Below are 27,752 nucleotides of genomic sequence, written 5' to 3'. Positions count from 1 at the left end.
TTGGGAGAGAGTGGAGGTGAGGGCCATCTCTGTCAGCTCTGGCTCAGGAGGAATGTGAGTATCGAGTCACAGAAACAGCCATCATAAGGGACTGGCAGAAGAAGCCAAGAAGGAGATCAGGAGTGGGCTGCGGTCATCGATACACACTGTCTCAGTTCTAGTCAATGGAAACATTTCTGTTTTTGCAGAGTTTTGAAGATTATTTGAAGCAGGCAACTCTTGGTTTTAAAAAGACCACAGAATTAAAAATTGAGCTTACCCCCTTTTCCCACTGGGATAACAATCAGGCAAGAGAGGAGAATGTAGTTTTATTGTGTTCACTACTCTTTTTGATATAATCAGAATTACTGAGTGATTTTTAATTCATACTCTTTTACTGTCTCTTTTTTAACTAATGAGTGTAAACTGCAAATTAGTGACTCCTATTAGGAACTATTTTTCCCTCAAAGGGACATATTTAACGAAATGAAATACTTAAGAGTAACATATACATTTCTTTCAGGAATTTTCACATCAAACTTTCGTGATATTTCTTGAGTGGCTTCTTCTTACTCTTACCTCCCATACTCTTTTACAGTCACCAACCTTCTGAAATCAGGTATCTCAGGCCAAAAGCAGCCTGGGAGGGCTGATGTGTGGTCAGAAGGAGTGATTTGATTCCTAGAAATCTTTGCCAAATAGCTCACGGTGCATGAAGATTATGATTATAGAATCATCTGTTTCAACTACAACAGAACCTCTTGTGTATATTATGATTCAAACCCCAGACCTGTCTTTAAATAGGGATTACTTAGAAGCCAATCACTGGGAGTAGTATCTTGCTTATGTGGTCTTTGTGCAGCTCAGCAAACACTAAGAAATACAGGAAAGCTTTGCTTTGTCCCACAGTCACTCTACATGGACAGAGGGACTAGAAGGCTTATGTGGTACTGATATTAGAAGGATAAGTATCCCTCCACTTTAGCCTTTATTTTTAAATTAAGAGATCTGTAAATTCTGTTACTGTTTGCCTATTATTCAAGTTTGCATGTAGCAAGGACTGCTGCTGCTGCTGCTGCTGCTAAGTTGCTTCAGTCGTGTCCGACTCTGTGCGACCCCATAGACGGCAGCCCACCAGGCTCCTGCACCCACGGGATTTTCCAGGCAAGAGTACTGGAGTGGGTCGCCATTGCCTTCTCCGAGCAAGGACTATGAATACTAATTTGCTGGCTCTTAGAGGAAAAGTTTATTTTTACAAGAAGTAAGAATTGTTTGGATTATTTTTAACATGGAGTCTGTGTCTTTTTTTTGTTTTTTAAGACTTTTCCAGCAGTGCAACCTCTGACACCAAGTAGCATGGAGGAACGGATTGCAGAACTGAATCGACAGAGTATGGAGGCTCGTGGAAAACTCTTGCAGTTAATAGAGCAGCAGAAGCTTCTTGGCTTGAATCCTTCCTCTCCACCAGTATCACCTGTGCAGTCGCCTCTCAGAGCATGGGCTGGTTAGTCACAGATTCATAATTTAAAAGCTTAGATGCATGGAAACTTTCACTTTCTTGTCTATGAGTGTATGTTTAGCTAAAAGAAGTCTCAAGCCCATGTATTTCAGGGGCTTAAATTGTATATAGAAAGAAACAGAACTCAGTGACAGAAATGGGACCAGAAGGCCAGTCTCCACTCTAGCTTCTGGAAAGCTATCCATGGTGCCTGCAGTCCATCTTTGGTGTCTGAATTCCTAAGTTGCCCTCCATGTAAATGGGATCAGTTACAGTACATGATTAATTTATGGCATATGCTGCAGCTAATTATAAACATGAGCATCAAAATGATCATTTAGAATTTCATGAACAACAAATTACAAGTTATTATTCTGTGAAAGCCTTTAAAACATTTTCATTTGTAAGTTAAACTTTGTATTCATTGTTACATTTGGGAGATGTGGAATGCTAGAGGGAATTCTAAACAATAGAAATATAACTGAAAAATTAGTTGTCATTGTGATCACATTCTAAAAGGTACTGATGAAACAAAGTAGACCTCAAGTTGCTCTTTAGCCAAAAATTGAATTATTAAGACCCTTAAGGGGTAGAGCTGCATAAAGATTCCAGAGAGACTAATTGGGCCTGGTATACAGAGAAGGTTCTAAGTGTCAGGAAAAGACAAAGCTCTGTATCAGTAAGTGTTGTGCTCCCTGAGGTGTTCAGGCAATGCTGTTTTAAAGATTCCTACGTCCTGTGGCTGGTTGACGGAAAGGGCAATGGCACCCCACTCCAGTACTCTTGCCTGGAAAATCCCATGGACGGAGGAGCCTGGTAGGCTGCAGTCCATGGGGTCGCTAAGAGTCGGACACGACTGAGCGACTTCACTTTCACTTTTCACTTTCATGCATTGGAATAGGAAATGGCACCCCACTCCAGTGTTCTTGCCTGGAGAATCCCAGGGACGGGGGAGCCTGGTGGGCTGCTGTTTATGGGGTTGTACAGAGTCGGACACGACTGAAGCGACTTAGCGGCGGCAGCAGCAGTGGCTGGTTGAAGTAGGTTGCCTTTAAAGGACCTACCAATAAGACTTTTACTCTCAGAGTTATTTCCTTTTTGACACTTAACAGACCCAGAAAACAGAGTGATTTGGAAAGTACTAGAAAGTGGTGGATAGTGCATTTCCTTAAGGCCCTTCCTCTTTGTTTATTCTGGGCTCCTTTCACTTTACAGCCTTGTCTACTCTTCTTCACAGTCAGAAAGTCTAGAGGCAACTTCTGACTAGAATACATAAGTGAAATCGCTCAATGTCTATGAATACCAACTATGTGCCACTGTGTTCTGGGCACTGGGGATACTGCATCGAACAGGACAAGTTCCCGCCCGGCTTGACTACACCAGGGTTCCAGTTGGGGAGCAGACAATACAAATAAATAAATATATGAGACACTGTCAGTTAATGCCAAGTACAGTGAAGAAAAATAAAGCAGATCACTCTTAAGAATAATCTTGTGATAAAATGAGACATCTATTTCAGTAGTTCTTTGAGGGTAATACTTTCCTTTTTGTTGGCTCATTTAGTTTTTGACACCGCTCAGAGCAGACAAAGCTGATACAACTCTGATAAATAAGTAAGTCGAGACACAAAGAGGTTGAGTGATTTGTCTGAAGTTCTAAAGCAAATTGGTAGATTTGCAGCCTTGTTCTTTCCATTCCAGTGCTTGTTTGTCTAAGGTATTCTTAAGTGAAATTCTTGGTTTCACAGGAACCTCTGTGGACTATAATGATAAAGATAAAAATAAATCATTTGCCATGAAGAACCTCTTTTGTTTTCTAGGGTAACCAAGGAAAATGTTATAAAATTGAAAGAGTGTCATTACTCTTAAATCCCAGAAAGCACTAGTTTTAAGCAGTGATTCACAGGAGCATTGGCTGAGCCTTTCATGAGTAGATACTTAGTAAATATTTGTTGACTGATTATCTACTTCTGAAATATTGAAAATGTACATAATTATAGTTGCCATTGGCTATATCAACTCTTCAGCCAACTTTCCCCTCCAAATTTAATGTCTTCAGTAATGGCAGTAATGTAATAGATTTAGAAGATGTAGTTTTACTGCATAACTCCAGAAATTTTCTTTTTCCTTTTTTTTGGAAAGCTTTAGATAAGCAGCTCTAACCAGGATCTCTTGTTCTTTAGGATAGGTCTTAATTTCTGTTTTTCACTTGAGGATCTGACATGATACCACTTGTCTGAAGATTTTGTCTCTCTAAGAACTGGCATGCTCCTGAATTGACACTAGTAACTACAATTTTTTGTCTCACAGTTTGTTTTTAAAAAAAACCTTGAAGTGTATTTGTGGGCCATTATAATAAAAATATAGACAGAACCCTCAAATTTATAATGTAAAATTTGCAGTAAGACAGAAATCAAGTTAAATTTTAATTTTCATTGTAATGAAAGGTAATGTAACTAATGTTTATTTTTATATTATAGAAGGAGGAAAGAGGACAATTGAGGTGTCTATTCCTGGAGCAGAAGCCCCAGAAAGCTCAAAATGCAGTACTGACTCTCCTACTAGTGGGCTAAATTCAAGAAGGTAGGGTTAAAATCAAAAGCATGGTTTGTGTTTCATGCTTTTTTTGAAAATAATATAATCTGACTTAGATTCAGATAGATTTACTCACGTAGAGAAAATCAAGTGATTGGGGAGGAGAATTTGGAGGGCAGGGAAAAGGAGTGAGGAAAAATCCTTCATTAAGTAGAAAAGCATTGGGTTTGTTATAGAAAACAAAAATGGGATAATGGCACATATGTGGAGCACTTTATGGGTTACAAAATCTGGAGGTAATGTGTGACAGTGTGGATAAATTGAGCAGTAGTATTTTGTTCTTTACAGTAAGTGAAACCAAAGCTCATACAGCTAATTGGGTGGTTTGCTTAGATGGGACATGTGGCTGGTAAATGGGGATGTGCCTGGCTCTCTGTATCCACTCTACATGCTACCACTATACTGCTCCAAGTCTCATTACTCTTCCATGACTTCGGCCTTGTCCCCCACCCCTCCACATCTGTACTTCCTCTTTTAATGTTAAAAACTTATCTGTATGGTAGTGTAATGGTCTTTATACATTTCATTCAGTCTTTCTGTAAACCTAAAAATACTCCAAAAAGGAAAATCTACTAATTAAAACAAGGCTTAGGTTGGTAAAAATGTGTTACAAATAATTTACCTCATTTGGATTTAAGTCAGCCATTCCATTTCAAGCTCTTGGCAATATTGAGAATTGTGTCTTGTATCATTTTTAAAGGTTAATAATGATAGATTACTCTCTCACTTTTTCTTTTTTTTTTTCTCTTAAATAGATCTTCAGGGGCTGCTAGTAATTCTTGTTCTCCTTTAAATGCCACCTCAGGAAGTGGGCGCTTGACACCTCTTAATCCAAGAGCAAAGGTATATGATAAAGTGTAATTGTGAAATGTGCGTAGAGGTTCGGAGGGCAAGGTGTGTAGAGTGGAAGGTGGTTGATTTGGCAATGGTCGTGCTTAATTATTATTCCTGTTATCTTAAAGATAATATACAATGCTCAGAAGAAAAGAAATACTAATTCACCTTCATTAGAAAAAACAAGCATGCACTTCTCTTGTTTTCTAGGGTAACTGAGGAATAGAATGCAATTCAATGATTGCAACAAAGATGGACGTTATTGTTTCCTGCAGAGCATTCTAAATAGTGTGGCAAGACACACAGGGGTGTCTTGGGTGGGCTGTGGGTTTATGAGGTGCTGGTTTCCAAGGTCCTTGCTGTGGCTTTGTAGGCCTCGGGATAGCTGGAGCCCTGGCACTGGTCACTCTCCTTGTCACTCTGCCCCAGTGTGCCACAGAGAGGTTTCATGCCACATTTAGAGAGTTCCAGCACAAACGGTTAATAAATGCCTTACATATTTGTATGTATTCTGATTTATTACAGGAATATATAGAAACTAAACTTTTCTTACAGTGTATCCCGATTTTTTGCAAAAGGAATGTTTCTGTGCTGGTAATACAGCAAAATATATTAATAACTTTCCTTTATTTGGTCATAGAAAATTGTGAGGATAACTTTAAAATCATAAACATTACATTTGCAAATGTGAGCTAACAACTGTTTGATGGGGGACAATCATCTTTGCTCTTATTACTAGCTTCAGGAATTAGACCAAATAGTGAGTGCTTCAGTAAGTGTTGAGTATTTATAGTCCAAATTAATTGATAGGCTCAGATAGCCCAGTTGCCTAGCACTGGAAGATTTGTCTGTTCTTTGCTGTTTCTTACATCCTAAATAGAGCTTTAATGTAAAGTATTTTATATAATCTGCCCTTAATTTCTGGAATTTAGTGACATTTAATTTACCAAGATCAAATAACTTTTTGTTATTTTAAAAAGTTGTATGTATGACTTGCATAAAATACTGGATTGATCCTTTTTTAAAAAATAGGCCTCCCAAACCAATAAGGAGATCTGTTGACCAGGAAATATTTGGGAGTGTCTCTGTTACAGGATAAAAATTGACAGTATTGATAATTTTTACTACCATTCAGCGGTATAGGATAACTTTGGTTCTTTGTACTTGGTATGAGTAATTATAAATCTTGAGTGGTCTTGTGCTCCTGATTACTTTCTAAAGCCTTTTTGCATCTTTGTTCAACAGATTGAGAAACAAAATGAAGAAGGCTGGTTTGCTCTTTCTACCCACGTGTCATAAGTGAGGTCAAGTTGTAGAGTTTGTTTTCAGTAATATGTTCTTGAACTTCTACTCCCCTTTCCCTGCTCCTGCTTTCAAGTTTCTGTGTTTTTCTTTCAGATAAAACTTAACAAAGATCTTGTGAATTAGCACTAACGGAACCAAGAAATAAAGCAATTACTTTAATTTCTGCCTTTTCAAATAGATTTCCGACAAATAGCCTTGTAAATAAAATTTGACTAGAGGAAAATTAAAATTGTGTATTCTAATAAATTCAAGGGTTTTTTCAGTATTATATTTTTATCTTTATCATCTTTATTCAGAATTTTTTGGTCTAGTATATCTTAATTGTTGTTTATTTTTTTCTGAAGAACTAAGTTGGTTTTCATGTAACTTACAATAAAAAGCCTCTGTGTGACTAAATTCTGGCTTTCAGAAAAATGTAACACCCCCTTTTTGGGGAAGTTGCTGTGTCTATCACTTTTTCTATCAAGTAAATGTATGGTTTTCAAAAGTAAGCTTGGGAGTATTTGTTTATATTTGCTTAAGCAGGTAAGAGTGGTTTATATATTATAAAGTTCTTCAGTTCAGTTCAGTTCACTCAGTTGTGCCTGACTCAATCCCATGGACTGTACCATACCAGGCTTCCCTGTCCACCACCAACTCGTGCAGAGCTTGCTTAAACTCATGTCCATCAAGTCAGTAATGCCGTCTCATCCTCTGTGGTCCCCTTCTCCTCCTGCCCTCAATCTTTCCTAGCATTGCGGTCTTTGCCAAAGAGTCAGCTCTTCACATCAGGTGGTCAAAGTACTGGAGCTTCAGCTTCAGCATCAGTCCTTCCAATGAACATTTTAGGATTGACTGGTTTGATCTCCTTGCAATACAAGGGACCCTCAAGAGTCTTCTCTTCACTATAAAATTCTTACATAGTCTTCAAATGTGAAAATGTCACATTAGTTATGGTAATGTATGTTAAATAAATAACAATTGAGCTTGAATATCTCAGTACAGGAACATTGATTTACGGCTTATTTAATGTTTGGGACAGAATTGAGTACAAAACGTTGCTAGCACATTTCCCCAGCCTATAATCTACTATACCTTCAGGGTAAATTTTTCTTAAGGTACCTGTTTGGGCTCACATATTGGTTGCTATTTTAAACTTGGGTTTTGGCATGGTCTCTGCTCCTTGGCTCTATGATAGGAATTCTCAGCCTAAGTGAGGTGCGACTGGGAAGGGGAAACACATTGAAACTACTTGGGGGAACTTTCTCAGACAGCACAGGTATTACTGATTAGATTTATGTGAAGTCATCTGTGTGCATTTGCATTATTGCAGATTCTTCCATCTGTATTGCACTTTTTAAAACTTGGTATTTAATAAACACTTTCCCTGTCTGGCATATCAAACCATTTTGGTGTTATTCCTTGTATTATTGAAATGTCAGGTTATCTGCTTGGTTTGTGAATGCATTATTTTGACATACATTGGGTTGAACTTTTTGGCCAACTCAGTATTTTCTTTCATATTCTCCAACTTGTTGACTCTTTATTTTTTTCCTCTATATTCCTTTCAACCTCTAAGATGCCTTTGCATGACATTTTTAAAAGCTACTTAGGGTGATTTCATGTGCAGTCAGAGTTGAGAAACAATGCAAAGAACTTTTACCGGTAGCTCACTGGGAACCTGTGGGACTGGCATGTAAGTCTTCATCCTGTTAATGTTTGTTTTTGCTGATAAAATACACAAGTAGATTGAAAAAGCTCCAGTAATAATAGATGCAGAGTAAGGAGGCTTTCTTTCGTAGGCCTTCTGAAGTAATGCTTCTCAACTTCAGATGCCATTAGAGTCATCTGAGGACCTTCTAAAGTTCCCAATTCCCAGTCCTCACTCTAGACCAATTAAGTTAGAATCTCTGGGGGGTTGGGGAAAATCCTCCTGAGATGATTCCAGTGAATAGCCAAGTTTGGGAAACATCATTATAAAGATATTTATTACCCCAAATCATAAATTAGTGCATATTTGGTTTTAATTAACAGTTAAACTGCCTTTTTTAGCTCCTGTTTATCAACTTTCAGAACCAACAGCATCAGTGGGTCTTGAAACATGAACCCCAGCCATCAGCATCAGCATCACCTGGTGTACTTACTAGAAACGAAAATTTGGGGGCCCTACCCCAGACCTAAAAAAAAAAAAAAGAAGAAGAAGAAACTCTGATGTCTTTTTAAATAAGCCTTTCATGTGGCTTGGTTCATGGTCAAACTTGGGAACCATGAATCTATATATAGCATTGCAGACCGGTGAACTCTGCGGTGTTTGACTGTGATGTACTACTTGTATTTACTTTTAACAGTCCAAACTCAGATTACTTGTGTTTCTTGGGTTTGGATGCAAGTTTTTTGCTAACATGTCTTCTCCAATATGCCCCAGAAAGCCAGTGATCACTTGCTATATTTTAATAAAGTTTGCAGTTCTCCAGATTACAGCTTGGGAGGAAAACTATATGTGGATAGCTAAATCCACAGTTGTGATATAATCATTCCTATGCTGCTGCTGCTGCTGCTAAGTCGCTTCAGTCGTGTCCAACTCTGTGCGACTCCATAGACTGCAGCCCACCAGGCTCCCCCATCCCTGGGATTCTCCAGGCAAGAATACTGGAGTGGGGTGCCATTTCCTCCTCCAGTGCGTGAAAGTGAAGTCGATTAGCAAAACCATTTGGATTAGCAGAATTTAATAATAATTTACTGTTTGCTAAGCACTAGGCACTGTTTTAGCCACATGATTTCATGACACCGTAAGAACTGGACATGACTAAGTGACTGAGCAACAACACCACTATTAATATTATCCTTATTTTGCAGATGAGGAAATGTGGCTCAAGGAGGTAAGCCCTCTATCAAGGTCACATAACTTGGGAATGGTGGCACTCGATGGGAACCTAGGCAGTCTTTTTTCAAAACCTATGCTATGCTGCCCTCTTTTTTTTTTTTTTTCCATTCCAGTTTTTATTTATTTATTTATTTTTTAAATTTTATTTTATTTTTGCTGCCCTCTTACAGTGTGTATGGTATGGAAGCACCATAATGATAAGAGCTGTTCTCTATTGATCCATTCCTGTGGCTGGTGCTGTGCTAAGCTACAGTAGCCCCTTACCACATTTAGCTCTCACAGTTAACCTATGAATTTAGTATATTTAAATACCATCCCACTCTTCTTTATAGATGAGGAAATTGAGCTCTAGAGGTGGAATAAGTTACCCAATGTTAGAATGCTTATAAGAAGTAAAGCCCAGGACTTGAAGCTCTTTTTTAAAACAATTATTTGACTTCTACTAACTTAAGAAATAACTAATATAGCATGGTGGCTAAGGGTGCAAGTGTTGGCATCAGAAAACTTGTATTCATGTGCTAACTCTGTTGCTTGGGCTGTGTCCTTTGGTCAAGTTAATTTCTCCCATAGAGGTATTACCTTTCTTATAGGGTTGTGAGGATTATGTGAGATAAATGGATGTAAATATGCTAAGAACAGGACCTGATTCACAAGCATTCTATAATGACTGCCAGTTCGGGGATGTTTAATGCACTAGTCCCTCTGTATTTCTAGATTTTTAAAGACATTCTATAGTGCATTTATATTTTTCTCAATATTTGGATCCAGTGTTTTAAATTTAAATATGTTTTAAGGTGGAAATAAAACATGTTGAGCGTATTATTTGAAAATAACTACATGCTGTTTAAAAATAAGTTTGTTATTTAGTCACTAAGTTGTGTCTGACTCTCTGCGACCCCATGGACTGTAGCCTGCCAGGCTTCTCTGTCTGTGGGATTTCCCAGGCAAGAATACTAGAGTGGGTTGCCATTTCCTTCTCCAGGTGGTCTTCTTGACCCAGGAATCACACCCAGGTCTCCTGCCTTAGCAGGCAGATTCTTTACCACTAGCACTATTGGGAAGCCCAATATTACCAATAAATGCATAATACACAGTTTTTGGAAAATCATTGTGTAACATGAAAGAAACCAATAGAATATTATATAGCTATTTTTCTTATTAACATGAGAAATAATTTATATACAATAAAATACATCCATACATATGTTTAAAGACAACAATTCATTGACTTTGGCAGTTGTGTATACACACAGCACTATCAGCACAATTAAGACCATTTCCTGCATCTCCAGAAGAGTCTTCTGTCTCTCTGCAGTGCATCTCTCCCTTTGCTCCAGCTTTAGGCAACCACTGATCTGCTTTTGATCATCATAGATCTGTTTGCATTTTATATAAATGAAATCACACACACTGTAACATTTTGTACCTGGCTTCTTTCACTCATCCTAATTGAGATTCATCCATGTTGTGTGTGTCAGTTTCTTTCTTTTTAATTCTGAGTAGTATTCCATTGTATATATATTTACCCATTCGCCTGTCAATAGCCATTTTGGTGGTTTGCAATTCTTCTGCTGTTGTGAATATGGCTGCTATGAACATTCATATATAAGGCTTTGTATGAGCAAATTTTTTATTCTCGGGAAAATACCTTAGACATGGAATGTCTTGGTGAATATTTACCTTTTACAGAAACTACCAATTGGTGTGTCTGAAGTGGTTGTGTTACCTTTCATTTCAGCAGCAATATATGGGAGTTCCATTTGCTCCACATCCTTCCACATTTGGTACTGGCGATTTTTAAACTTTTACCCATCCCAGTGTGAAATGTGTGCATTGTGGTATGCAACTCTCTAGAGCCTACTCCTATGCATCTTTCCATGTGCTTATTGATTGTTCATATATCTGATGGGAAGTATTTGAAGTCCTTTGCCATTTAAAAATTTAGGTGGGTTTTTTTTCTTATTGAATTATGAGTTGTTTTTTTAAAATTCTGGATGCAAAGTTCTTTGTCACATATTGCAAGGTTGTAGCCATTTAAAAACAATGTTTTGTAACCAGTAACATTAGTTAGGTGCTTAAAAATAATAATGATCTCTGGCTGTGCCTCGGAGCAGTTGGGAGAGCAAACTGCTAAACTGAGAAATCTGTCAAGCCACGTCTATATTTTGTGCACTTGGAGTCCTGCTACCAAAGAGCCCATAACATAAAATATTACTCCTAAAGACCAACAGAGATAATATAGTATAAAATAAATAAGACAAAAATGTCTCTGTGACATATATCTTTGCTGATGATAGTCTGTGATCAGGGAAACTTTGAGCCATTTTGTATTATTGGGCATATCTTTCAAAGTGTTCAAGTTACCAATAAAGCATTCTTAGGATAATAATCATAAGCTAGACATACATATTAAACTGGGCTGATAAACTAGTAGGATGCTGGGCTTTCTGTTTGGCTTTGATCCTGAATCCTGGGCCACGAAATGGGCGGGGCTAGAGGGCGAATGAGATTGAGCTGACCGACAGTCACCTCAGCAGCGCATGCGCCGGCAGTCCCCTCCCGTCTGGAAGGTGTGTTGGCGTTGCTGTGGTAACCGCTGTAAACGGAGAACTGGGACTGATGCTGTGACTGCGAAAGCCGAGAGCCCGTGGAGTACCTTAGGTAAGCCTGGCAGTTCCCACAACCTCCCCTTCAAATCTGTTAGTGAGTCAGGGCGCAATGAGCTCTATTTGGACTTCTCTTAAACTGAACTAGTGTTTTCCGGACTTCGTTGAAACATATTCCTTATCCTGTCTGTGGATCAGTTTGCTAAACATTTGAAGTGACAGCATTCGCAGGAATGGGGTTCCACACTGTAGATACAAAGTGGACACGGTTCCTGCCTGCAAAAGCTCATAATCTAACTAGGGAGGAAGACAGGACAGCTGGAGTCTGAGTTAGACCCGGCTGAGCCAAAAGCCAGGGGGGTGGGGTGGTTGGTGGGAAAGTGCCTGGGTTCTCAGTCAACAAGACACCCCATCCCACACTAAGCGGTGTGACACTTGGCAGGTTGACCTTCTACACCTTAGTTTCCTCATCTAGGCAGGGAAGGTGGTGGTGCTTACTTCATGGGGTTCCTGTTACAATTAAATAGGATAATACAGGTCAAGTATGTAGCACATGCAAGATACAGTAGGATATAGTAGCATGCAAGTCGGCAGCATGTCCAGGCAACCGCTGAGTTGTCCCAGTTGGCTACTGACTAAAACTTTCTGGAAGGAGGAGGGGCTGAGGAGCGTTCAGGGAGGGGGAAGGTGACAGGAGATGAGCTGCAGACTTTACAGTGAAGGCCTTTGTGCCACGCCAAGGAATCTGAGTTCTTATTCTGTGGCAATGAGGAACCACAAAGTTTTAAACAAGAAGAGTGGCACACTAAAAGCTGAGTTTTAGACATATAAGAGGCAGTGTAGAAACGGACCAGAGAAAGAGAATGGGGCTGTGGTAATGGCAGAAGTGAGACAGGATGGGGACCAGAACTAGGATGGTGACAGTAGGACTAGAAGGCAGAGAATGGATACAAGAGGCAGAACTGGACACTGGGCAACAGCACTTGGAACTCAATTGCATGAGCTGGGTGAGAGGAAAGAATTCAAAGAGTAACTGCTTTGCTTTCTCATCTGTAAAATGTACCTAACTCATGGAGTTTTGAGAAATACGTGAAACAGTAAACAGTATGTGTAAGATCCTCAGAACTGTGCTTGACACATGGTAAACATTAAAAAACAAAACAACAACAAAAAAACCCACAAGCTATTATTCTATCCACAGTTGTATTTCACACTATAAAGTAAAAACTGAGTGTCTGTTTTTATGCAGGAATGTATGACTCTCAACGTGAGCAGCTCTGGCACACAGTTCGTGAGAGTGGGGACTGACTCTGGAAATCTAGGAAATGAATCTGAGTAATGTCACCTTGGGGAGCTCTCTGTCTGGCTTCTAGCCAACTTCCTTCTAGCAACACATACTCTGCATCACTGTGTACTGTAATTTTCTTTTTTCTTTATACTTCTTCAGGGTTGACTCAAAACTTCACAGTCTACCTAGTGAGTTGGTTAACAGGATTAGCCATAGGCTGGAACAGTGAGTGTGAGTCTAATGAAAATAGATGTAAGATAGTTCTACAAATAGACTCCCAAACCTAGCTAGTTTAGTTGTATAAGATAGGACATGGTTCAGTTCAGTTCAGTCACTCAGTTGTGTCCGACTCTTTGCGACCCCATGAATCGCAGCATGCCAGGCCTCCCTGTCCATCACCAACTCCCAGAGTTCACCCAAACTCATGTGCATTGAGTCAGTGATGCCATCCAGCCATCTCATCCTCTGTCGTCCCCTTCTCCTCCTGCCCCCAAACCCTCCCAGCATCAGAGTCTTTTCCAATGAGTCAACTCTTCACATGAGGTGGCCAAAGTATTGGAGTTTCAGCTTTAGCATCAGTCCTTCCAATGAACACCCAGGACTGATCTCCTTTAGAATGGACTGGTTGGATCTCCTTGCAGTCCAAGGGACTCTCAAGAGTCTTCTCCAACACCACAGTTCAAAAGCATCAATTCTTCGGTGCTCAGCTTTCTTCACAGTCCAACTTTCACATCCATACATGACCACTGGAAAAACCATAGCCTTGACTAGACAGACCTTTGTTGGCAAAGTAATGTTTCTGCTTTTGAATATGCTATCTAGGTTGGTCATAACTTTCCTTCCAAGGAGTAAGCGTCTTTTAATTTCATGGCTGCAGTCACCATCTGCAGTGATTTTGGAGCCCCCCAAAATTAGGAACACACAAATAAGGTTTAGTGATTCTAGTTGGCCACAAATGGATTATGAAAACTCAGTATATAATGAGCCTGCACATGCCACCCTTGCAGATAACGTAATATTAGGCTACCTTGAAAAAACACAATGTCCCTAACCAGTAAAGTGATGGTTCATATCTTCTGGAAAGCGTCCAGATCCTTCAAAGTACATATAAAATTGGGAGGGGTATATGATGCACTGGGAATTAATTTCTTGATCTGTCCAGATGTTGAAAAAAGTTGAAAACATGTTAGTGAGGAATAGTTGAAAGAATTGAGATGCTTTAGCTGGGAAAAGAGGATCTGGGGAGGAAAGTATACCAGCTACAATTATTTGAATGGCTATAGTAAACAGAAAAACTTGTCCTATGTGTTCCCAGAAGAATAAGGGCCAAATAGATCCAAGCTGCAGAAAGGGAGATTTTGTATAATATAAAATGAGCTTACTAAGAAATAGGACTCATTAACAGAATGTGTTCACTCTCTTGATATGTTTAAATTGAAGCTGGTGTCTCTTGGTGTGTTCTTTCATTTGTTCCTTTATTCAGAAAGTGATACATTCATCCTGATTTTATATAGTGAGTATCAGGCACTCTTCTTTGAAAACTTTACTGTATTAACTCGCTGAGCTCTCAGAACAACCTTGTGAAGTAGGTATTGCACTTTATAGATGAGAGGGCACAGAGAGGTTAAATACTGACTCAACACCCCACAACTAGTAACAGGAAGAGCCGAGACTACTTTTCTAGCGGTGCTGGGCTTGAGCTGTAGATGTGTGACTTGGGTGAGAGGTTGGACCAGATTAAAACTCTTTCAACTGTCAAGATTGTATAGTCATATTTATTGAGCCCTCGCTGTATTAAAGAGAATGTATAGTAATCATAGTAAAATTCCCATTTTCCAGTACCTAACAAGGAGTTTGCTCTAAACCACTGATCTTTACCCCTGGTTTCTATTCTCTGTCTGCCCAAAATAATTATAGAGGGAGTGAGACCGTAAGAACGGTATGTTGTGAAACATTTCCCAAGTGATTGTAAAGTGCAGCCAGAGTTGAGAACTGTGGGTATAAAAGATCTCATTTGATATTTACAGTGATTCTGCCAGACAAGCTTATCATCTCTATTTTACATATAAAAGGACTAACAGGTTAAGGGATATTAGGAGCTTGGCCTTTGGCCAAGCTAACCTTTTTTTCTTGGCCAAACAAGTCTCTCTCATCAAAGCCTCACCAGGTTACAACTTCCCAATTCCTTCATTCTAAAAGAATTAAAATGAACAAAAAAATCAAGAGGGGGTGTCATTATTATGTCAGTGCAAGAAAACAGATGGATTAAAGTATGTTCAGAAGATGAAGGTAGGTGGTAGTCATCCTACCCTCTCATGCACTGATCATGTAGTGTAGATCATAGCTGCTTTGGGGGTATAGTCTTCCTTTGGAGATCAGAATGGTATAATAATGCAGTAGTTCAGTTAATTTTCATAGTAGCCTTATAAGAAGTTTTCTCTACATTCCCATTTTACAGCTGAGGAATTGATGTAAAGTTTTATTAGCTAGTTATGTGGCAAAACTGGGATTGAAACCTGAATCTAACCACAAATCTGATCCAGATAGGACTTCTACTCCGCCTGCCAGCCATGCCATAGAAGGATGCTGAGGAAACAGGCAATGTTTAGTGCAGGAAAAGGAAGACTTAGAAGAAAGATATAGTAGGTGTTCTCATCTACAAGAGCTGCAATAGAGAGAGAGGACAGAGAAAATGTCTCATGTCATTCCCCTCCTTAAAGACCTTCAGTGGCATTCAATTTCCATAGAAATAAGTTCTAAACTCCGTAGCAAAACTTAGAGACAATTATATAACCTGCTGCCTGCCTCCTCTTCAATGTCCATTTTACTCTCCTGATCTAGCCAGTAGCCTGCTTTCAGCCCTTCATAGACGGAAGCATCTCTCTGAAGCTCCCTCACTTCCCACTTCATGCCTGGCCAACCTCTTCTAATGTCCCATCTCAAATGCCCCTTTGCTAACTCCAGACATGGTTTCATCTTCTTGCTATATGTGCCCACAGCACCCTAATTTTTGTAAAACTCATTACATTTTAATTGCTTGTTTAATACTTGTCTTTCTAAACAAGCTCCACTAAGTTAAGGGTTGTATCTTTGTAGTTCAGTACTGTAATTTATTGCCTAACATAAGACTTGATACAGAGAATATGTCCTCAACAAATATTTAAGTATTGAAATTGATTAGCAACACCAGGGGAGTTTGATGATGGGAAGAGGAAGCAGAGGGGATGAACCCGAGGCAGGATGGCAGAGGGTTAATTTTAATGGTGGAGCATTTAGGGAATGATGATGGGCTTGGGTGGCGTCTCACTGTGGGCCTCTGGAAAACCACAGCTTGTCTGGTGACAAGTTTGCCTGGAGGAAGGGAGTATCTGCCTCTCTTTCGCCACATCGCAGAGGTCTCTGATGGTAGTTGTGGCCTCCCGCTGGTAAAGTCATTTCTGATACTGTGTAAATATACGATTGTCACCACATATGGTGTTTGGTGCTTGTGGAATTTGTTGAGAGGAAAAAAATTCTGATTTCTGTTTTATAGCTCTCTCCCTTTCTCTGTCTCAATTTTATGCTTACAGGGAAAATGAAGGAACCAGATGATCAGGATACTGATGAGGGGAAATCAGATAGGTCAAACAGTGACAGAAGGCAGTCTCATTCCTCTAGATCTCCATCAAGAAGTAAGTAAAGATTTTAGTATAAACTTAGGGTCTTTATTATTAAATTTAGGGAAAATAATTTTTAAAGAGTGTACGTCTAAGTTTATATGACAGAAAAGTTTACTTGTTGAATTCCCTTACTAAACTCTTAAGTTCTTTAGGGGGCAGATTCTGTGTTTTAATCATTTTATCTCTAGCTCCTAAAGAACAGAGAAGCTACTATCATCTCTATACTGATAGTGACCCATTTTCGCATCTGGTCTGGCTCCTTCCTGTCGGGTCTACAAGGTCTTTAATGGGCCCCTCTGATACAGTGTCGTGGAAAGAGAATTGGACTTCAGTTTTGAGTCCTGGGTCTACTATTTAGAGATGCTTGATCTTAGATAAATTATTTCAGCTTTCTGTGCCTCAATTTTCCTACCCACAAAATGACCATTGTGAGCTGTCTGAGAATTAAATTGGATACCATACATGGAAGAATATCACATGTAGATATAAGGGAAAGTGAAGACTTTGTAATAGGATTTTTAAAAGACTGCCAGTTCTTTCTGACTAGGCATCATGGTGTGAGGTAGCTTAGTGGAATCTTGACTTTTTTTAGTTTCTAGTCCTAAATCTAGCTTCAGAAATACAATTTTTACTATTCACCTAGAGGAGATCAGGTCCTGGGGATATCAATTTACTTATAAATTGTACATTAAATTCTTTCAGTTTATCTGAGGCATTATCTGGCCAACCCATGATTTCTCCATATTATGTTTTATTTTAGGTGTTTATCTTCTCTTTTAATTTCATGGCTGCAGTCACCATCTGCAGTGATTTTGGAGCCCAGAAAAATAAAGTCTGACACTGTTTCCCCATCTATTTCCCATGAAGTGGTGGGACTGGATGCCATGATCTTCGTTTTCTGAATGTTGAGCTTTAAGCCAACTTTTTCACTCTCCTCTTTCACTCTTATCAAGAGGCTTTTTAGTTCCTCTTCACTTTCTGCCATAAGGGTGGTGTCATCTGCATATCTGAGGTTATTGATATTTCTCCCAGCAATCTTGATTCCAGCTTGTGCTTCTTCCAGTCGAGTGTTTCTCATGATGTACTCTGCATATAAGTTAAATAAACAGGGTGACAATATACAGCCTTGACGAACTCCTTTTCCTATTTGGAAGCAGTCTGTTGTTCCATGTCCAGTTCTAACTGTTGCTTCCTGACCTGCATACAGATTTCTCAAGAGGCAGATCAGGTGGTCTGGTAGAGACATTACTTTGCCAACAAAGGTTCGTCTAGTCAAGGCTATGGTTTTTCCTTTGGTCATGTATGGATGTGAGAGTCGGGCTGTGAAGAAGGCTGAGCACCGAAGAATTGATGCTTTTGAACTGTGGTGTTGGAGAAGACTCTTGAGAGTCCCTTGGACTGCAAGGAGACCCAACCAGTCCATTCTGAAGGAGATCAGCCCTGGGATTTCTTTGGAAGGAATGATGCTAAAGCTGAAACTCCAGTCCTTTGGCCACCTCATGTGGTTGACTCACTGGAAAAGACTCTGATGCTGGGAGGGATTGGGGGCAGGAGGAGAAGGGGACAACAGAGGATGAGATGGCTGGATGGCATCATTGACTCGATGGACGTGAGTCTCAGTGAACTCTGGGAGTTGGTGATGGACAGGGAGGCCTGGCGTGCTGCGATTCATGGGGTTGGAAAGAGTCGGACACAACTGAGCAACTGATCTGATCTCTGATCTTCTCTTACTTGGACTTTTATAACAAGGATCTCTACTCAAGTCATCCTGTCCATACCTCCACTAGAATTATCCTGCCCAAATATCACTCTCCTCAAAAAACTTCAGTTTGCATCTCTTTTGTTTACACTTTTCTCTGCTTCCTGCATAGAGGATTGTCTACTTGATAGTTTCCAGTCCTTTGCGGCATTTTCCTGGATGGATGGATTTAATGATAATGACCCTTTGTCCAGCACTGCCTGTTAGTTTTTTCTTTCCAAGCTGCACTTTTGCTATCAGTGTCACAGCCCTTCAACTAGGCTCAGAATATTCATTTTTAGAAAAATGATTCACTCCCCTTCACCTGTATTCACTCCCACTTCCATTTTCCTAGCTGGTAGCCTTAATTCATTTCATGGCAGCTTGGGTATCAAGCTTTTAATATTGTAATCTAGAGACAGGGAAATAATAATTGATTGTGATAGTCACATGGAAGAGCTAAGATAGCTGTTCAATGGTATTATTGGAGAATAGTTAGCCAAGGGTCCCTCTTGCGGCAATTCAAGAAATGGGGCCACATTTAGGTGTCCAGGATTATTTTCTTTCCATCCAAATGCGTGAATCCTACAGAACCCTATCCTGTTGTCTTGTTGATTGGCTTGGCCCAGCTTTCTCACCCCATTCATATTAGTCTTGGGCCTTGTTTCTCATCTTTTACCTTCATCTCAGCTAGATCTTGGCTCAGACAGTAAAGAATCTGCTTGAGGGTTTGATCCCTAGGTTGGGAAGACCCCCTGGAGAAGGGAATGGCTACCCACTCCAGTATTCTTGCCTGGAGAATCTCATACACAGAGGAGCCTGGCGAGCTACAGTCCATGGGGTCGCAAAGAGTCAGACACAACTGAGGACTAACACTTTCACTTTCACAGCTAGATCTGCTAGGCGGTTCCACTTATGTCTAGCACACTTACCATTTCTGCCTTGTTATTCTGAAACTTTACCTGGCCCATTCACCTGCTCGACATGGTATATTTGAACAACACTCATGTTTGGACTTGGTCTGAATGTTAACTTAGACCTGTTAGTAGGTCTGTTTTACTCCCATTCCAATTCTCTTTTTCTTCTAGCTTGTTCTAAAGAGAATAATCTGACTTATTCCTGGGATATCATTCAGAGATAAATAGTCACACCCAGAGAAGTTTATTCTTGTCTGTGCTTAGTCACTCAGTCAGCTTTATTGATCTTTGACATAAAAGTAAAGTGAAAGTTGCTCAGTCACGTCTGACTCTTTGCAATCCCATGGACTGGACTGGGTAGCTGTTCCCTTCTTCAGGGGATCTTCCCAACCCAGGGATCGAACCCAGGTCTCCCACATTACAGGCAGATTCTTTACCAGCTGAGCCACTAGGGAAGCCCTTAAAAGGTCCCATATAAATAATAGGTTGGTCAAATCAAATTAAATTGAAAAAATGACAGCAGCATACCAGCCAATCTTTTTTTCTTTACCTTTTACTTTCTTATAAGTCTGTTTTGATAGGAAATAGACTGGTAATGAAGTGAAAATGGAGATTAACTCACAGGAAAAGCTTGAAACAATTTTTGTAAAGCTACAAGAGTGACCAAATAAAATGATTTTTGTAAGAATTTTAGAGTTTAAAATTCATTCAATTTAGAGTACAAACGAATTGGACATATTAGCTTCTTTGAAAATAAGAAAATGTTTAATTCAAATTTAGAAATTATTAAAACAATTTATTTTTAATAGCTTCTATGAAAGAGGATCACAAGTCTATTGACAATACCACAGGTGAAGCATTTACTGAAGGGGAAGAATCATATATAGAGGATGATGAATCGTATATGGAACGTTTGGAAGGAAGTTCAAGTTCATTTCAAGATGATTATGCAGAAAGCCTTGGAGGTAATTATTATTAGTTTTGTATCAGTGATTGTCCCTGTTGTAACTTAACAGTTGTAAATCCATAAAAGAAATGTTTGCAAGGTATGTGGGGAGTGATAAAAGGAAGAATATAAAACATGTTCTGATAGGGTGGTTTAGCAGCTCTGGAGCTGTACATTTCATTTCTGAGAATCACACACTCATACTGGATTTTTCTGGGCAGTGGGATGGTATAAGGAGGGATCAACCCTACATCAGTGAGAATAACTCTTCCTTGGGACTGATCATGTGCTGTCTTTTGAGACTACTGTAGCCAGGTGCTCCCTTGTGGTGCATCCTGTGTTCAGGCCAGAAGTAGTAGTTACTGCTAGAGTATTATGGGCTAGATACATTTTTCTTGTCTTCATGAAATATGATATTAGGATTGATCAGACACTCTTCTTAGTTAAAATATTTTTCACTTTTTAGAATCTCGGTATATGGAAACTCCTGCCCCAGATGCAGAGGAGGCAGAGGAGGAAGTTAAGAAGAAAATATCAGAAAGCTTCTTCTACGATTACATGGAGCTTGTCTCAATGCCTTTTGTGACTCCAGATTCAAACATACCGCTGGATCTTCTTACACTTGTGTATCCACTCCAATCTTGTATAATTTTGGATTTCAGCTTTTTAGGTCAGGGCTTGGCAAACTATAGCCATGGTCTTAATTTAGACTAAGCTTTTGTTAGAAGCCAAATAACCATAAAAAGAAATAATGCTTTTCTGGCTGTCATTTCAGGAGATCTGATATGAAGGAAACCAGGAGGACTTTTATTCCCATTTATCACTACCAGCTTTGCCCCCTTTTTCAGTGCCTGTCAAGTGAAAATCATTGATCTCCCTTCTTAAAATACTAACATGGCCATTGTCAGGCCTTAGTACTTTCACATTATTTATCAGATAAGTTATAGAGAAGATAACCCTGAGGAGGAAGCAGGGAACAAAAGTACAGGTTTTAATAGGAGAATAAGAGTCTATAGAGAAATGTAAAAGTAGGATAATTAACAAGGAGATTTGGGGTTTGCTATCACTTTATGATGTAGGTTTGTAAGGCACTGGTTTGAAGACAGTTTCCATTAAGGCCTTTGTTTAGCAGTTTAGTATGCTTACCTTCCAAAGAGCAGTGTTTATGACCACATGGCCTGAACACTGAGGTTTAGGCCCTTTATAAAAGGGGTGCTTACAGAGGTAGGGCAGTGTTCTTCCTGACTCAGTATTGCTTTTTATTTAAAAATCGAACAGATTGTTATTTTAGCTTCTAACTCTGTTTCTCTAATCCTAGGTATAACTAAAACTAATTCACCCTGAAACTTGTAAACCTGGAGTTTTCTCTCGAGGGCCTTTTTAAAAAAAAATTGTAGCCCTTGGACAAGTTATCAATGAAAGTTATGCTGTTGGCTTTCTAGCCTATTTTTTCAAATGAGGTGGTTTATTAGTCATCCAGAAGCTTCTACTGACATGCGCATGCTCAGAAAGATTCCTGGACCTACTGGCGTTATTTCCGTGAGGACGGGGCTTTGGGCATATGTCCTCTGAAAAACTTCTCAGGTGATTTTCATTGTGCTGCCTTCTCCTGGATGTCAACACTAGGGACTTGCTGCTTCAGAATACAAGGATCTCTGTTTTAGAGAGAGACGCCGAGTTTATAAATCAGGGAGCCAGAGAGATCTTGACTTTTGACTCAGTGCATGAATCCTTTCTACTCATGCTGGATGAGTGAATGTATAAGCTTTGGGCTTGTCTTGATCACTTTCAAAACCAGGGTAGTCACAAAGCAGCTGATCCCATTTTTGAATAGCTTCCATTATTAGAGAGCTCTTCCAGATCTTGAATCAAAATCTGCCTTTAAGGATGTCCTGCGTTAGACTATGTCCTACTCTCTGGAGATTGAACAAATAATCTCTGTTTCCTTGTGAGAAGCTCCAAGAACTCAGCTGTCATGTGTTCCCCAGGTACTTTTAAAATTCTTTGTATATATCAGATTTAACATTTGTGTCTTCTAAATCAATCAATAAATGTGTGCTATATAAAATATCACCTAAACCACAGCATAATTTGTAAAAGACACTAAACAGAACTTAAGATAGTGTTTAAACACCGTTTTAAAGTGGAGGTCCTAGGTGGCTATGGACAGACAGTGAAGTCCCTAAGCCTTTGGTAAGAAGTTAAAAGATGCCGGAAGAAAGGATGAAGTAAAACACAAGGGAGTTGGAGATGTATCAGAACACATTTTTACATTTTCAGAGCTCTGCTTATGGACTGTCTTGTCTTCTGGGTTTAAAAGGGGGAGTTCAGATTCTAGTTATGCATTCATTCATTTATTCATTTAGCCTAATAGGTTCAAGACTCTGGGGGGCATTCCAGGAAACATAAATGAGAAGCAGTCTCTGCCCTCAAGCAGGTTGTGATTGATTTAGAAAGAGTGTCTGGGAAGATACAGTCTTACCCATTCTGCATTTGAAAGGGCTCTCAATCCATGCAGCTGCAAGGCAAAGTTTCCCCCTTGAAATCAGAGATGATAATATTAGATTAATGAGCATGTCTCTGATTCTCTACTAACATCCAAATTAGTGAGGTGATTGTACCTCATTTCTCCCTTTATAGTTACAGATGTACCTCTAGCCCTCTAGAGTGTTACACTGGTATCTGGGAAAAGGGAAAAGAGAGGAAGAAGAAGGAAAGGTGAGAGCAGTGATTAAGGAGAGGGAAAAGGAGGGTAGGCAGAACTTCCTGCCCCATACCAGGCTCTGTCAAGGCTGTATATTGTCGCCCTGCTTATTTAACTTATATGCAGAGTAAGTGCAAGCGTGCTAAGTTGCTTCAGTCATGTCCGACTCTTTGTGACTCTGTGGACTGTAGCCCGCCAGGCTCCTCTGTCCATTGGATTCTCCAGGCAAGAATACTGGAGTGGATTACTGTGTCCTCCTCCAGGGGATCTTCCTGACTGAGGGATAGAACCAGTATCTCTTGTGTATCCTGCATTGGCAGGCGGGTTCTTTACCACTAGCACCACCTGGAAAGCCCTATATGCAGAGTGAAGTGAAAGTCACTCCGCCATGTCTGAGTGTCTATACAGTCCATGGAATTCTCCAGGTCAGAATACTGGAATGGGTAGCCTTTCCCTACTCTAGGGGATCTTCCCAACCCAGGGATCGAACCCAGGTCTCCCATACTGCAGGTGGATTCTTTACCAGCTGAGCCACAAGGGAAGCCCATGTGCAGAGTACATCACGTGAAATGCTGGGCTGGATGAAGCACAAGCTGGAATCAAGATTGCTGGGAGAAATGTCAACAATCACAGATATACAGATGATACCATTCTAATGGCAAAAAGAGAAGAGGAACTAAGGAAGAGGAACTCTTTTCATGAGGGTGAAAAGAGAAGAGTGAAAAAGCTAGCTTAAAGCTCAACATTCAGAAAGCTAAATCATGGCATCCAGTCCCATCACTTCGTGGCAAATAGATGGGGAAAAACTGGATACAGTGACAGACTTTATTTTCTTGGGCTCCAAAATCACCACAGAAGGTGACTGCAGCTGTGAAATTAAAAGACACTCCATGGAAGAAAAGCTATGACAAACCTAGATAGCGTATTAAAAAGCAGAAACATCGCTTTTCCAACAAAAGTCCATATAGTCAGAGCTATGGTTTCTCCAGTAGTCATGTATGGATGTGAGAGTTGGACTGTAAAGAAAGCTGAGCACTGAAGAATAGATGCTTTTGAACTGTGGTGCTGGAGAAGGCTCTTGAGAGTTCCTTGGGCTGCAAGAAGATGAAACTAGTCAATCCTGAAGGAAATCAGTCCTGAATATTCATTAGAAGGACTGATGCTGAAGTTGAAGCTCCAATACTTGGGCCACCTTATGTGAAGAAGTGACTCATTGGAAAAGACCCTGATGCTGGGAAAGATTGAAGGCAGGAGGAGAAGAGGATGCCAGAGGATGAGATGATTGGATGGCATCACTGACTCAATGGACATGAGTTTGGGCAAACTCTGGGAGATGGTGAAGGACTGGCAAGCCTGGCATGCTGCAGTCCGTGGGGTCAAAAAGAGTTGGACACGACTGAGTGACTGAACAATAACAAAAACCAGGCTCTGTTAGATTCTAGTCTTTATTTGTGAGGCAGCCCCAGGTATTCTCCATAAGGCAAGAATAGTTTCATCTAGATCTTAGATCGCATATTCATTTGCATTTCTACATAAGATTCCATTTTAGGCATTTGTGTCTTTAAATTTATAAAATTCCTTTTTATTATACAAATGCCCCTGAAATGTTTTCTCTCTCTTTTTCAATTTAACTATTAGGCAATGAGATAGCTATAGTTACTTGTTGTTATAATTTATACTTCATAATTCAAATCGCACTAGTTAAAATTTGATCATTTTTTAACATCCTACAGATCCTCTTGTTAAAATCTCTGTATAATTTTTTTTGAAAGTATTTACTAAAAAATATGAGGAATCGTCTAAAATCAGATTACAAAGAAAACCATGGGCTCAAAAAATAGATACTTGTCCTGTGAACCTTCAACTTTTGTGGTCAGCAATGAATTCTTGGAAAATAAGAATCTATCTATTTAAGTTACACTATGTAATATATTTCTTTGCAAACGATAATTTTTTAATAGATTGACTTCATTTAATTATTATAGTCATATTTTGGATTATATTAATTTGAGCTTGAGTATAATAACAATGTACATTTGAAAATAGTTTACAGCTCAATTTTTTAAACCTATTTTGAATTAATGAAGTTATACTCTATAGCATAAATGCACACACATTCATCTATATACCTGCGTATACTGGTTAGTGATACAGAAAGGAAATGTTAGCAGGAGAGAGGAAAATGAAATTATTTAGGGAGCACCTTTGTCCTTGGTGGCGGTTTAGTCACTAAGTCGTGTCCGACTGTTGTGACACCGTGGACTGTAGCCTGCCAGGCTCCTCTGTCCATAGGATTCTCTAGGCAAGAGTACTGGAGTGGGTTGCCATTTCCTTCTCCAGGGGATCTTCCTGATCCAGGAATTGAACCTGGGACTCCTGCATTGCAGGCAGATTCTTCACTGACTGAGCTATGAGGGAAACCTATAGTACTCAAATTGAAAGTTCAACTTTATTTTTTATTGAAAACAAAATTAAATAAAATTAATGCTCTTTCAGGGTTTTCCTAGGAAAATTAAATTAGAGTATGAGAATTTTCACTTAATTAAAAAATAAGGTTACATTAGTAATACATTAAAAAACTGTTTCGCATAAAATTTAGCTACTAAGGGTATGGGTTTAAAAAATATATTTATTTTCTTGCTTACCCACACCCCCCCCCATGGTTACTTTGTTTCACTTCTTTTCCTTAGCAACTTACCCACAGACATTCCTTTGGTTATGACTGCAGAAAGCGGGCCAACCTACAACTTCTGGAAAGCAATACCGTGATGTACATAGCTGGGAACCAGTTGATTTTTCTGAATTTGAAAACCAAAGAACAGACCTACTTGCGAAGTAGCAGTGGAATAGGAATTGGTGTCATTGGGGTATGCCTTTGGTAATTTAGGAAAAAAAATCCAATTGTGTGTTCGTTTGGAGTCTTATGGGATTGCATGAGGTGCACAGCAATCTTTATTCTAAGGCATTTTCAATTCGTGATTACAACCACTATGTTCACTGACATTAGCTCCAGACAATATTACACTATTTATATTGATATTAATAATATCGTCATCTCATTTTGCAGATAAGGAAATGCGGTTAATAGAGGTTGAGTGACTTTCCTAGAGTCATGCAGGTTTTTTACACTAAATGCTATTTTGCCATTCTGCAAAAATACCAAGATGAATAACATGAGTGGTAATTCATGTAATAATTAGAGCTAAATGCCAGATAAAATGCAAGTATAGAGTTGAACATTAGGAGATGAAGTATAATTGTCTATTCAGTAATTTCAAGTAGTCGACAAAAAGATGTGTGATTTCAAGTCTGTCTTTTCCTTCCTCCCAGGTGTCTGTCTCCATTAGTCATTTTCTCTCTTGTATCTTCACCCTCTACCTCCTTGGGCATCTTCAGCATGAAAGCATACTATTAAATCAACTTGTTCTCATTTTAAAAGGCCCCTCTCTGGGACTTCACTGGGGGTCCACTGGTTACCCTCGTTGGGGAATTAAGATCCTGAAAGCCTCAAGCCCTGATTAAAAAAAAAAAAAACAAAACCCTTTTAACCATGTATTCTCTTTACCTACTGACTTTTTAAAATATATAATTTTAAAAATGTATTTTTGGATATGCCGAGTCTTCATTGCTGCACGGGCTTTTCTGTAGTTGCAGAGAGCAGGGGCGACTCCAGTGTGTTGAGTGGGCTTCTCATTGTGGTGGCTTCTCTTGCTGCAGAGCACAGGCTCTAGGGCACCTGGGCTTCAGTAGTTGTGGTTCCCTGGCTCTAGAGCACAGGCTCAAGAGTTGTGTGTGACACGTGGGTTTAGTTGCTCTGTGGCATGTGGGATCTTCCCGGATCAGGGGTTGAACTCGTTTCTTCTGCATGGGCAGGCAGATTCTTTACCACTGAGCCACCAGAGAAGCCCCACCCCCCTGATTTTTGATCTTTCCCTCAAAGCTGAACTTCTGCTGTCTTCTTCCTGTCACCTCACTAAGGTGGCCAATGACCCTATTAGTGGCCACATCAAAAAAATACCTTTCTAACTATCTTACCTGACCTCTGAATAGCAATGGCTTTTCTCTTTGTTGTTTCTCTACTCTGTGCTCCTTAAAATAGGCATCTCAGATCTGTTCTCACCAGTAACAGGCAGCCTGAGTGGTCCTCTCAGCGTCACTGGTATCAGGAGAAGGGCATCTGTTGAGATTAATCTGTGAGAGACCTCACAGGGAAAGAGAAAGGAGGAGAAATGGACAGGATGTGGGGCTCATACAAGCAGCAGTTCCCTATGAGATGCTCAAGAGGGTTTCTAGAGGGATCGTGATCCGAACATCTAATCTTTCCCTTGCGCTTCCTACTGGTTGTGAGCAGACCAGACAGAACAAGCGCAGAGCCTGCTGTGAAGAAATGGATGTAAAATTACTGAAAGTGTGAAAGATACAATATCTCTAAGTCAGATGCAAAGGAAATACAGTAAATATTCCCTGGATAAACTATTTGTGTCAATGAACAGAAATAACAGGAATGAACATACGATTCCATCCAATGTATATGGCTATCATTTGAAATACTGAGATATGTATTGCTGGTTAGGTGAAATTTAAAAAATTGTGACACAGCTTACTCTGAGACATGAATTTTCTATTCAAGAAGCTAGGTTGATTTATATGCAAGGTAAACAGTCTGACTTAGTTGTTTTCAAAGAGCAGCCCCCAGATTCAGCAGCACCAGCATCACCTGGGCAACTGATAGAAGTGTAAATACACAATCTCAGATCTCAGCCGCAATTTACTGACTCAGACACTCCAGTGCTAAAGCTTGCAGTCTGCGCTTTAATAAGC

At 39.6% G+C, this 27,752-nt stretch overlaps 2 protein-coding genes across 7 annotated transcripts in view; both read left to right on the top strand.

The window, feature by feature from the left end:
* Positions 1 to 6,475, top strand: part of SPICE1 (spindle and centriole associated protein 1) — a 59,355-nt gene extending 52,880 nt beyond the window's left edge. For all 4 annotated transcript variants that reach the window (XM_061427096.1, XM_061427094.1, XM_061427095.1 and 1 more), the window contains 4 exons: positions 1,300 to 1,483; positions 3,957 to 4,059; positions 4,827 to 4,914; positions 6,151 to 6,475. In XM_061427096.1, coding sequence (XP_061283080.1) covers positions 1,300 to 1,483; positions 3,957 to 4,059; positions 4,827 to 4,914; positions 6,151 to 6,204 — 429 coding nt within the window. In that variant the 3' untranslated portion in view covers positions 6,205 to 6,475. The remainder of the gene's footprint in view (positions 1 to 1,299; positions 1,484 to 3,956; positions 4,060 to 4,826; positions 4,915 to 6,150) is intronic.
* A 4,233-nt stretch (positions 6,476 to 10,708) lies between these two features.
* CFAP44 (cilia and flagella associated protein 44) overlaps positions 10,709 to 27,752 on the top strand; it is a 116,601-nt gene continuing 99,557 nt past the window's right edge. Inside the window, exons 1-5 of one of the 3 annotated variants that reach the window (XM_061427069.1) lie at positions 10,709 to 11,734; positions 16,537 to 16,638; positions 20,133 to 20,246; positions 20,694 to 20,853; positions 25,636 to 25,798. In XM_061427069.1, the coding sequence (XP_061283053.1) occupies positions 11,614 to 11,734; positions 16,537 to 16,638; positions 20,133 to 20,246; positions 20,694 to 20,853; positions 25,636 to 25,798 (660 nt within the window). In that variant the 5' untranslated portion in view covers positions 10,709 to 11,613. Of the gene's footprint in view, positions 13,091 to 16,536; positions 16,639 to 20,090; positions 20,247 to 20,693; positions 20,854 to 25,635; positions 25,799 to 27,752 lie in introns of all 3 variants that reach the window. The other 2 variants (XM_061427064.1, XM_061427072.1) reach the window with 2 other exon arrangements.

The sequence above is a fragment of the Bos javanicus genome, chromosome 1 (genome assembly GCF_032452875.1).
Source record: "Bos javanicus breed banteng chromosome 1, ARS-OSU_banteng_1.0, whole genome shotgun sequence".
Classification (NCBI taxonomy): Eukaryota; Metazoa; Chordata; class Mammalia; order Artiodactyla; family Bovidae; genus Bos; species Bos javanicus.
This window is presented reverse-complemented; position numbering and strand designations above follow the sequence as displayed.